This window comes from Theobroma cacao, chromosome 5 (genome assembly GCF_053813885.1).
Source record: "Theobroma cacao isolate CCN51 chromosome 5, ASM5381388v1, whole genome shotgun sequence".
NCBI lineage: Eukaryota > Viridiplantae > Streptophyta > Magnoliopsida > Malvales > Malvaceae > Theobroma > Theobroma cacao.
In genome coordinates this window covers 33,865,853-33,878,324 of record NC_142643.1, presented here as the reverse complement: position 1 = coordinate 33,878,324, position 12,472 = coordinate 33,865,853, and the positions used below count along the sequence as shown (strand labels likewise).

The window sequence follows — 12,472 nt, the reverse complement described above, 5'->3', positions numbered from 1 at the left end:
CAACCCAAATCATCATGGATCCATCAAACTAAAGGAACAAGATGTTACCTGACTGGGCTGGGTTAGCCCAAACCGACTTGCTTGCCCCACGACCCACGCTATACCGCACCGTTTGATGCCTTGTTCAGCAGCCTTTAGTGTGCTAAAATGGCGTCGTTTGGATGGATTAGAAAGAACTCTTGGTGAGTTACAAAACGATGTAGTTTTAAGCCCTCCAAACCCTAACTATAAAGCCCTTTTTTTCTCTTCTCTTTCCTCATTTTCCTTTTTTTTTGTTTCTCTCTCTACCCGCAGAATTCCCTTATGTCACGACTCGGAACTCCCCATCGAGCCCGTGACAACCGCCGCGAGACCTCGACAGACATTCTTCACCCCGAACGCCGATCAAAACCCCGCAAAGCTTAGCATCAACTTCCGCATCTCCCCGGTGAGCAACAATTATTAAATCTCGCATTTAAAAAAATCATAAGTCATTTTCAAATAAGAACAATAAAATATTATTTTCTGGCTCATAGGGGCATTTTCGTAATTTTTCATCAAAAATCCCAAAACTTGCTAAAAATATAGTAGGTAAGCAAAAAATATATATTTAATGATTTAAAAACAATTAAATATCTAAAACGTTCATTTGAAAGCAAATTGTTGACAACTAGTACTATTCAAAAATAATAAATAAAATATTCTATTTTCTCATAAAATAAATTTTTATAGAAATATTCGTAAATAATTTTTCGCACATGAAAGTAAAGTAAATATTGTATGAATAGAAATAAAGATAACCAAAATATAAGTTTTGATCTGTAATGACACGTGGGCTCCAATTGACCAAGAGGATGTAAGACTGTGAACTCTTACTTTCTATAATGCAGTTCCGAGCTTAGTTCTCGTCTTACTCGACTATCTACAAACTGTCCTAAGCCTGAAAAATGTATAGGAAGAAGGGGTGAGATTTTATAATCCCAGTGAGTAAACAGATACCATCTAAAGTATCTAAAGCCGAGTAAATGGAGACAATTAAAATAAGTCATCATACTGTAATTTCATTACCTTTCAGTTCATTTCAACCAAATAAAATCAATCCATATAAATCGAGTAATCAACTTGGCTTATGAATTTCTTAAAACTTTGGCTCGTGCCAAAACTCATACTCAGTGATACATTGCGCAGGGCATCCAACCGAGTCCGCCAAGGCTGTTAAAATTTCATATACACTTAAAATATATTTTTAGTTTGAGAAAAATACAGCCGTTCCTTGGCGTTGGCTGAGTTCCCCTTCACGTGGTGGTTTAGCGTGAAGTGAACCCTAAGCTTTACCCCAGGAGATACCCTACGCGCCTCTCCGTTCGAGGTAATAATATAATGGAGTTTACCGTGCCCCTCTAATAGGCTGGTCCACGGAACCCCCTCTGCAGTAAATAACTAATATATAATCCACCAATCAATAAAATTCATTCTAGCATGACATAGCAATTTATCGCAACCTAGCCTCTCAAGGCTGAATACACAGTATAAATAATTATAACACCAAAATCAGTTTAGCCATTCATGCTCATTTATTGTCATAAGCCATTCAATTCAGAACGATAAATTTGCAACACAAACTAGCAGTCTCCAATTACTCTATTTTCAAAACCAATATTCGATTTTTCAGAAAATTTATAAAATCATTTTATAAAATCTCAATTTCCCTTAAAACATAACAATTTACCATTTAAACTCATTTTTCATAAAATCACATAGTTGTATAAAACTACTCTAGATAATTAAGGCGATAATAAGTTTACTCACAATGTCTAGAATGCAGACTTTCGAAGCACTCTGTCTACTGGTCCTCGGATGTAATTTTCTTGCCTTTATTGGAGGACTCACCACTTTGACACAGTACAAAATCGAGAATTTCACTAAGTTGGTACTAAATCAAAATTAAACTAATTTGGACTACCAATGCATGATATGGAATGCAAAAATGCACTGGTAACTATATAAATCCGGTATTAGCCTAATTCGTCTTATCACCCGATTAAATTCCTAACGGGTTCGTTTAAACTCCAATTTAATTCTTTTCAGTTTCTATACCTCAATTGCACCCAAATTAACTTAATGTCCCTCAGTGTGATGCAAATTATCAGTCCGAACAGCAAATTACGAAAATACCCCTAGTGGGTAAAAATTCATATTTTTGCTCCGAAAATTCCCATTATTTTTCTAGGCTCATAATTCATTATTCCTTAACCAATTCTCCTAGAATAAAATCAAACTCATCCTCACTCACTACATGGTAAATTCAGCCATTAATGGTTGGGGGAGAAAATAAATTCTTTTCTTGTTGTTTTGTTTCTAAATATGCTAAACTAACTAAAAACACTAACATAAATTAAAATCAAATAAATCCAACAACTTTCTCTCTCCTAACCCATTTTTTCAGAATTGAATTCATCATGAAAACATGTAATTTAATCATGAAAAATAAAGAGAAATGCTTGGGAATAAGAAAACTCAAGCTTAATAGAAAAAATCTCACATTTTTCACTTAATTTCCTTGAAAATTCACACTTTTTCTTTGATTTTCTCTCTCTAGGGTTTTGTTTTCTCCTTTCTCTCTCTTGTTTCTTGCTTGGCCGAATGTTGAAGAAGAAGAATGGGTGGGCTGATTTTTTTTTATGCATTTTTATTGTTTAATGAAATAATATTATTTTATTCATATTTTAAATATTTTATTAATTCATTTCTTTTTTCTAGCCATCCACTTGTCCTATTTTCTTTCACCATGCATTCCCTTTGACTTATCCAAGTCTTAAGTGATATTTCCAGATTTTTCCAAAGTTTTGGTGGAGCAAATTTTTCAAAATTACACTTTTGCCCCTGAACTTTTCGAAAATTACATTTTTACCCCAAAAATTGAAAATTTTCCATAATGCATAATTTTCACTCCTCATACTCATTTCACACTCCAAATAATTAAATTTGATCAAAATCCTTTCAAAAAATTAAATTTTCGATTTCGAATGGTAAAATTACCATTTTACCCTTTTACTCCAAATTATACCGAAATTAAAATTTTTCACTTCTAAACCTCAAATCTTACTCCAATAAGTCAAATGAGGCCAAAAATCTTTTCTAAAAATTTCCATTTTGTCCCCAGGTGGCAAATGACCATTTTGCCCCTGGATAGCGAAAATTCCAATTTGACTCCAAATTGATCCTCGAACTCCGAATCACCATATTAACCCATTCTGGGACTTTAAAATTCTTAATTTCATTGTAAATTCTCTATTTGATCTAGTTCGAGGCTTAAATCAACTTTATTGTACCTCTAGGTACAATACCGACTTTTGTAAATTTTTCAAGACTCTCTTAGCATGTAAACATGCTATCCACCACATGTATGTCATCACAAATATTTCTGTAGAGTCGGGCTTGTCATCTTCTCCCCCACTTGGATCAACCATATGATCCTCCTTCTTGATTGACTTCGACATCCGGCTAAATATTAATATTTTAATATTATTTTATTAATAAAATATTATTTTATTCTAAAATTTTTTATCTTGTCTCCTTGGTACCAAAAATACCTTATTATGCCTCACTTGACTTCCAAATCGCCTTTTATCTCACAAATTCTCCTCCGATAAAATTATTATTATTTTATTATTATTTTCTCACTTGCGAAACATTTTATCCTAAACTACTCCTTTCATCTTTTATCACTTCTAAACATTTTAATTGACTTCAATTTGCATTCGATCAACTTTATTTATCACCATATCAAAGTATGGGGTATTTCACCTTACCTCTCATTTCTTTCACCAAAAAGTTCCCTTTCCTCACTCACCCTCCAACCGACGGCACTAACAACCGGCGACACAACCTTCACTCTCCTTTGATCCAAACCATCGCTTACTCTCCCTGAAAAGCTTTCCTCTTTCCTTCCCTTTCACCCAAAAATTCCCTTTCCCCACTCACCTTCCAAACGGTGACACTAACAACCGGTGACACGACCTTCACTCTCCTTCGATCTGAACCCCAAACAACTCGAGTCTAACTCCTACAGCCGAGAGTACTCACAATCGGCTATTCACCTCCTATCCAAAACCCCCCCAAAAAATCCAACTCTAACTCTTAAAACCAGCAACACTTTTTTTTTCTCTTTGTGGTTACTGGCTACTAGATTTTTCTAGGTTTTTTTTATTTTTGACGCTGTTACGGTTTTTTGATTTTTGGTTGCCGTTGTATTTGTGTCCTTGTAGCTACTACTGAAGCGTTGTTATACCCGATTACGATCTTTGGGGTGCCATTTCCACCTTTTACTAGAAGCGAATTTTTCGCGTCTGGCACAGCATATTGTGCCTGGCAGGGTGCATCCGCACCCTGTCGGTCGTACAACTTTTCTCATTTTTCATTTTTTCATCATTTTTTTCATTTTTTTGTTACTATTATTTTGTCCTCTATAATGTTTAATTAACACATAAAACAAGTAAATAATATCAATAATGAAAAAAAGTATGGTGTCTACAGGTGGGAAGGGAGCAAAGTGTGAAGGGAGGGAGATTCAGCTAGATCCGAATCTAGTGCTCTAGTTGGGGAAGAGGTAGGGGATAGGTTTCTTTTTTGAATAAAAAAATAAAAAATAAAAAATTATAGTTTATATAGTGAAGTAATTTTTAAAATTAATGAAGGGTAAAATTATCTTTTTAGTATTGTCGTGTCATCAATCCAATAGAAATATTAATGGTGGACTAACGGTTGGACTCATATGTCCAGCAAAAAATATTCTTTTGAAGTAGACTATCTAAATTGAAAATTAATGAACCTACATTGAATTATGACTAAAAGTTAAGGGTGAGGGTATTTTATCTAAAAAAATCATTTTTTTCTTACAAAATATTTATTTTATTTCTGATTGAACTAAACCTTAAATTAAGATGCTAGTAAATTAAACATAGATTATTCTATTTTGGGATTATGAACATAGCAATTGGTTTCCATCCATATTCCGGTGCCAAAACTCCCCCGAAGTTAGGGGATTATGAGGTACAAAGGCATTGGATGAAGATTACTCTTAATCTACGAGCCAAGGACTGTTACTGACCATTGCCTCCATTGCCTCAAAAGAAAAGCAAAAGGCAATGGCGAAGATCTTGTACTTGAATTCTTGATAAAAGGCATCTATGAAGAGCTTATGCTTTCCAACCAAGAGAAAAACGATCATTCTTCAACAAAAAGGAGACAACGAATGAGGGGGGAAGCAAAAGGAAATGAAGAGGAAAGAAGGGAAAAGTTAAAAAAAATGAAAAAGAAAAGATATGGTTCTAGTATGGGATATTGTCACTAAAAAGCAAAAATGCCTACAATCTCATCAAATTTCAAGATGGAAGCAAGGAAAAGAATGTGAGAAGTTACATATATGACTTTGTCTTTTTTGGTGATAAGTCAAGTCTTCTTTGAGCTTTTCTCATTTTGAAATCAAGGATTAAAATCAATCTCGTTGTATATTTATCTCAATGTTTGACAGATTCTACTATTATGTAGATATAATGAAATTAATCTCTTCATTTCATAAAAAGAAAAAAAGACTGGTATCGCAATAACAGTGATAACAACCTTAGTTATTGGGGTCTTGATTATCCACCATTTTTTAGAAACAAGCAAAATCCGAAGATTAAAAACTTAAACAAACTACACACGTTTAGCTTAATTGATTATCCACCATTAACGACTTACCAAAGTTACATTCATGGTGTTTTCCTTAAAACCTTCGATCACGGTTTTTACTTCCCGAGGTCATGAGTCATTATCTTGGGTTGGTATTTTGTGGTTTTTGCTTTGTTGATTCTTTTTATATTTCTTAGTTTTGAGTTTTTTAGTGTCTAATTGTAGTGCTTGAGCATGTATCTGTAGGAAATTGCTCATAAAAAGGACAACTTTATGTTGATTCCAAGTTTAATTTACTAATATCTTGATTTTAGATTTAGTTCAATCTAAAATAAAATAGAAAATTTGAAAGAAATGATTTTTTTAATTCAATAATTGTCACGTCAACTTTTTTTGTTAAGTAAGCATTATGCCATGTCAACTTTTTACCATGTTAGCATTTATGCCACGTCAGCATGGTCATGCCACATTAGCACATAGTCAACACCATGTGTGCCATGTCAACTTAATTAAAATGTCACATCAGCATATTTAACGGTGTTAGAGTTACGAACTGAAATTAACCAATTAACAAAATATAAGAAACTAATTTAAGCAAATTATTATACTAGAACTAAATCCATACTTTTTGTAGAGTATAAGAACTAATTGCATAATTTAGCTTGATTGAAAACGTATGACAAGATAATTCTAAGTGTTTGTTTGGCCAAGCTTTTTTTCAACTTATCTACCATTTAAAAGCAAGAAGTCGGGTCAAATATGATTTTGAAAAACTCTTTTAAAGAACAAAATCTAAAAAAAAAAGAGCTTAAGGAAAAACTCTAAAGAAAAGCTATCTTTTCTCTTCTTTTAAAAACATGCCAGCTTTTTTATTTTTTTTGTTCCAAAAATATCCTCATCTATTAAAAATAATCTCAACATTATCCTCTGAAAAAATATTGACTCCCTCAATTGAGTTCCTTCTCCTCTCCCTCTCTCTGCAAGTCACCCTTCTCTCTCTTAATTAATCTCCCTCTCATCTCCTTCTCTCTGCAAATCACTCTCTTTTTCTCTTAATCAATCAATCTCCCTCTCCTCTCCCTCTCTCTGCAAATCACTCCTCTAAAAAAAACTATCTTCATCTATTAAAAAAAACTATTTATGATAATTTTAATCAAATTAAAGCTTCTATAAGCTATTTACCAAACAATTTATCTATAAAAAAAGCTTATAAAAGTAAATTTATCAAATAGTTGTAGTTTAATTTTAAAAATTATTATATTTCATAAGAGCTTCACAATAGTTTTTAAGTTAAAAAAAGGTTAAACTAAATAGACATTAAATGTAAAACTGTTTATGTCATCTTTTTTCTTTGTACTCCATTTTTATCAATTATGTTAAATTCAAGTGGTGTAAAACTTTATAATTTTTTTATTTTTATTTGAGGGATGGACTGAGGAGATATTTGAAATTAACTCTATGCATTATTATTGAATTAAATATTAAATTATTATTTTATTATTTTAAATAGATGTATATGTATGAATATTTTATGCAGCCAAACATATATTCAATCGTCCAAAAAAAAAAATTAAAGTTGGGTTTAGGCATTAAGTTCGAATAAGTGAGAAAAAAGACTGTGTCACAAACTCATATTTTCAACATAAAAGACACTTAAGTAAAAGAAGTTAAGACTCATCCCATATTTTATTGATAAGAGATCAATGACATTCTACTCCACTAGATTATGCAATGTTTTTACCGGCTCTTTTAACATAAAGGAGAGAGACTTACTTTGATTTTAACCTATTTCAATCTTATTATTTCGAGATCTCACATCAGTGAAGAGTTGAGTCGACTTTGATACAACTTGTCACGAATCTATATTTCAAACCTAAAACATATACCTATTAATCGGATATGAGATCCATAACATTAACATCTTGCTTAAGCTCAAATAATTGACTTATGAACCTAATCAAAGTGTGAAGGCAATCTCTTTTCACAGCACCATGAGTAATATCTAGATTACCTAATACATTTTCAATACCCTGTCCCTGTCTCCCACATCCATGATCGAGGATTAATCCTCTTCAGCCATCCCTGGGGATGGCGACCACACTGGCGTCCGCAGATGCAAGTTAATTAGGAGAAAAAAAATGAGAGCTACTAGCTTTAACAAAAGCCGTCGTGGCGGAAATAAAATCATTGAAATTGCCATGTTTGCTTTGTAATGACAATAACGTCTCTGATTCTATATATATATATATATACACATGGGCGTGGTAGATGGATAGGTTTTGGTAATTCTTCATAATATTAAAAATTTTTCTTCAGCTTATTCATGCTAGCTAGCCATCGACTTCACTTGATTTTTTTTTTCCTTTACTAGACTTGTTATGGTGTTTTTTGAACTTTGAAGGCCAAGTAGTTTAATTAGATTTAATTGATCGTGGAACAAAAAGAGACCAACATAAAGCTGAATAATAATATTGAAGAAATTTTATTATTACTTTATTTAAGCAATAATTATGCCACTTTTGACAAGCGTATAGGCATAATGTTAAAAGTAATTAATCAGATGTTTAAAGAGAAGGTGAAGGTGAAGGTGATGCAGCTCTGCTGACACAGTCATTCCAAACTTGCTCCCCTTCAGCGTAAACATCAGAAGCATTAAGCTTCAACTCAGGCAGTGACACAAAAAACTTGACCATGTCATCGTGGCAAGTTTTTCCCATACGAACAAGCTCCTGGCAACATTCATCACTAGTAACTGTATCTCCAAAAATGCTTCCGACAACGTTTTGCCCACATTTTTGACTCATCTTTTTGGTGCATTCCTCTAGAAATTGGTAGAAACCAGGTTCAGGCTCCGGAGGGATTGTAAGCTGGAAACCGTCTGCGTAAGGAGATGGGGCAATGTTGATTACCTCGGCAGCAACAGGGCTTGGGAGCATGGAAGCTGCTACCATGGATGAGACCAAAGCCACCAAGATGGAGAGATTGTTGAGTTTTGCCATGGCGGTGACGTTGGTTTTTGATGCTTGATTGATACCAATGCTCTCTTTCCAAAAGTGTTGATGGAGGAGAGATGGATTGGTATGAATTTTGAGGTTGAGTTAGGGGGCCTTTTTGTAGGCTACAGATGGTTTGATCATTAATGTTTTAATAAAACGTTTCTTTAAATTTCTATGGGGTTACTAAATCAAATTGAATTATTTATGGGTATTTAATTGAAATTTTACGTTTCGGCTGTTTGAGAAGTAAGTAACGATGCTTGCTTTGATGGAATAGCAAGTTGGCCTCCGTCGGTTTTAGATTTAAACAAAAACAGAAAAGTACACGTCTACAATTTAAGCCTTTATTGATTAAATGCATAATTTTTGAAATAACTCTTAAATTAAGGGTGAGTAAAATTAAACCAAATCAATGACTTATCTGAACCGAACCGAATATAATTTAGGTAAAACAATTTGGTTCAATTAGTCCATTAGATCTATTGGTCCAAAACGTTTAATCCAATTGATTTATTTAATCGGTTTTCGATTTTGAAATTTTTGGACCAAACTGATCAAAAGACTAAATTAATATTATATATTATTTTAAATTTATATAAAATATAAATTTTCATTACTAATTTTCATTTCATATTTTATAATTATAGATTAAGTTTATTAAATTTAATACAACAATTTGCAAAAAAAAAAATGATAAAATTTAGGTTTTTTTGGTCCAAAACTGAATCGACCAACCAATCCAATTCCATATTTGGTCGATTCGGTCTTTTTTTATGTTAGGTCGATTCTAGTTGGTTTTCTAAAAATGTTTGATGCATTTGGTTTTTAGGTATGATGAACTGAACCACCCAATTGTTTACCTCTATCTTAAACTATTTAAAAAATTTTAAATAAGCTTTTATTCTTTTATTACATTCAATCAAATCTTTATAATTTTATTTTAAATCAAATATACTCTTATAATTAACCATTAATTAATTGTTATGAATTAAAATACTACTTGTTTTTTTATGCCTATGTAACGTTAATGTAAAGAAAAAAAATATTGTATGATCATATCATCATATCACATTAGCATATTATATCATTATCCATTACGATATATTAAAATGTCACATCAATATCATGCGACAAAAAATTAAAAAATATGTAAAAGTAAAAATTCAAAAATAAATGTTTTTAAAATTATAAGTAGTATTTTTGAGAGTTCTTAATTGACATAATGCTTTAAGAATTTTCTAAATTATTTAAGAAAACTCAAATAACTGCTTATTTTTCTATTACATTAATTAAGGGCCAAATGCTCAAATTAGGACTAATGGTTTGGGCACTTTTTCAATTAAGAGCCAAACATTGCAATTGTAACAATTAAGAGTCAAAAGTTGTTGATTCCTTACAATTAAAGACTAAGTTGATAGATGGATAAGCGTGTATCACACGTGACAAACAATCACTTTGAAAATGTAGTTTTTATATGCCATATTGAAAATTTAGTTGTTACATATCATATTAAAAAATGTAGTTGTTACACGTATTGTTGAAAATTTAGTTATTACACACTCTGTTGAAAAATATAGTTGTTTTACACCATGTTGAAGATTTAGTTGTTACATGCCGTGTTGAAAATTTAGTTGTTATTTATACGTCATTTTCAAAAATATAATTGTTACACGTCATGTTGAAGATTTAGTTGTTATACGTCATATTAAAAAATATAGTTGTTACGTGCCACATTGAAGATTCAGTAGTTACATGCCATGTTGAAAAAATTTAGCTATTACACGCTATGATGAAAAAGTCGTTACATGTCACGTTATAATTTGAATCGTTTTGATTTGATAAAAAAAACTTTTTGACAAAACTATCCTTCCGTATCTTATCCTTCCAAGTCAATGTCCACGTCATGCATGTGTCTTACATGTACCAAATACCTTTCACTTTAGCCCTTAATTGTTAAGAACCGAGAACATTTGGGCCTTAATTATTACAATTGAAATGTTTGACTCTCAATTAATAAAAACCCAAAGGTTTTGACCCAAAATTGAATATTTAGTCTTTAATCAAGTCTTATTACTTTTATTTTGAATAAAATAAACTTTTATAATTAATAATTGACAGACTATAATTAGTTAAAACATTCACTTATTATTTTTTTATGGCACGTGATATTAATGTGGAAGTAAAAGTATCATGTAATAATATCATCATGTTACATAATTGTAGACAATATAAAAATTGTAATTTTATTAATTAAAAAAATCATAAACAAAAAATAAATAAAAATTACAAAAAATATAATAAATAAAAATAAAGAAAAAATGAAAAAAAAAGGTATGACTGGCAGGGTGCGGACGCACCCTGCCAGGCGCCACCCTCACCTTGCCAGACGCAAAAAATTCACGTCTGGCAGAGTAGTGGGAGCGTGCCCCCTTCAGCCCAGTATAAAGGGGGCACTGTAGCATAAGGATTCGGGAGCCAAAATCTGAAAACCAAAAAAATTCCTAGGAATCCCTATCAACCCAAAAACACAACATCGAAAACATTAAAAAGCCTAGTCTAGCACCCAGGAGCAACCACAAAAACCACAATCCAAAAATAAAAAAAGCATATAAAAAATACCAAAAAATCAGAAAATATGCACAATGAGAGAGGGAGAATGGTAGGGTTTTTTGGGTGAATTTTTTGTTGATTTTTAGAGAGGATAAAGTCTTGGGACAGTGCTATCGTCAGTTGAAAGATAGATTTTGGGGTTTTAGTGCCACCAGTGGAGGTGTCAAAGCTTGGGTTTTGCTGTCGCCAGCTGTAAATAGGAGATTTTGGGTGAGGGAGCAAAGAAAGATTTAGCCAGCGACGAAAGGAAGGAGAAGGAAAGGAGAAAGGCTCGAGCTGCATCGGTTGGAGAAGAAAGATTTTGTTGTTGGCGAAAGGAAGAAGCAAGAGAGAGAGAGAGAGAGAATGAGATCAGGTCGACGTCGGAGAAAAGAAAGGGAGAAATCCGGTCAGTTGGGTCGCGTAGCCGACGACGGCAGAAAGCCCCACTAGCTGCCGACGGGTAATGAGGGAGAGAAAGGTGATTTTTTTTAGAGAGAAGTCAGAGTGTTTGGTTCTAGAGAGAGAGACAAAAGGGAGAAAATGGAGAGAGAATAAAAAAGAAGGTTTTTATACCCAGATATGAGCTTAAACGACACCGTTTTGGAAAAGAGAAGTAGACATTGAAACGACGTCGTTTTGGGCATTTGCAGGCTGCTGGACAGGGACCAAACGGTGGGCTTTGAGAGGTAGACCAGTTGGGCCAAACTAATCGTGTTGGGCTACTGTCAAACCATTGAAGGTATACATTTTGTTTGGTTTTGATTTTGTGGTTGTGTTGGGACTAATGTTTAGGTAGAAAGACAAATAAGTTTTAATAGATTATTAGGTAGAATAAAAAGGATAAGATACATATAAAAATGATTATACGTTAAGAGAGAACAGAAATTAAAAAAATAGCAAATTAAAAATTAAAAAATAAACGAGAATAAATTAGGAAGAATTAGAATTAAAATGTAATGAAACAAAAATATGAAATATATTAATTGAAAAAGATAGCTTTATATAAAATGGAGAGGGATATAAATGAAGAGAGAATGAAAATGAAAAGATAAAGAATTATTAATATAAATAAAATAATTAATACCGATGATGGGATGATCGGTCGGGACGCGAGAAGTAGTAATCTCGGGTCCATATTCCCTAGGTTCGGAATCCGAATCAAGGCTCCACCAGTACGATGGGAGGGCCTCGATTTCAAGATCTCGAAATTTTTAATAAATAAAGAATTTGAC

At 32.5% G+C, this 12,472-nt stretch overlaps 1 protein-coding gene across 1 annotated transcript; it reads right to left on the bottom strand.

The window, feature by feature from the left end:
- Positions 1 to 8,216: 8,216 nt before the first annotated feature.
- LOC18598909 (protein DOWN-REGULATED IN DIF1 11-like) lies at positions 8,217 to 8,651 on the bottom strand. Its single transcript, XM_007028643.3, has one exon. It carries the CDS (start codon positions 8,649 to 8,651, stop codon positions 8,217 to 8,219), a length of 435 nt encoding a protein of 144 aa, XP_007028705.3.
- Between the last annotated feature and the right edge of the window lie 3,821 nt (positions 8,652 to 12,472).

What these genes read in the sequence shown, in the direction of transcription:
- LOC18598909 (XM_007028643.3), bottom strand. Translation starts at nt 8,651, where the DNA reads ATGGCAAAACTCAACAATCTCTCCATCTTGGTGGCTTTGGTCTCATCC.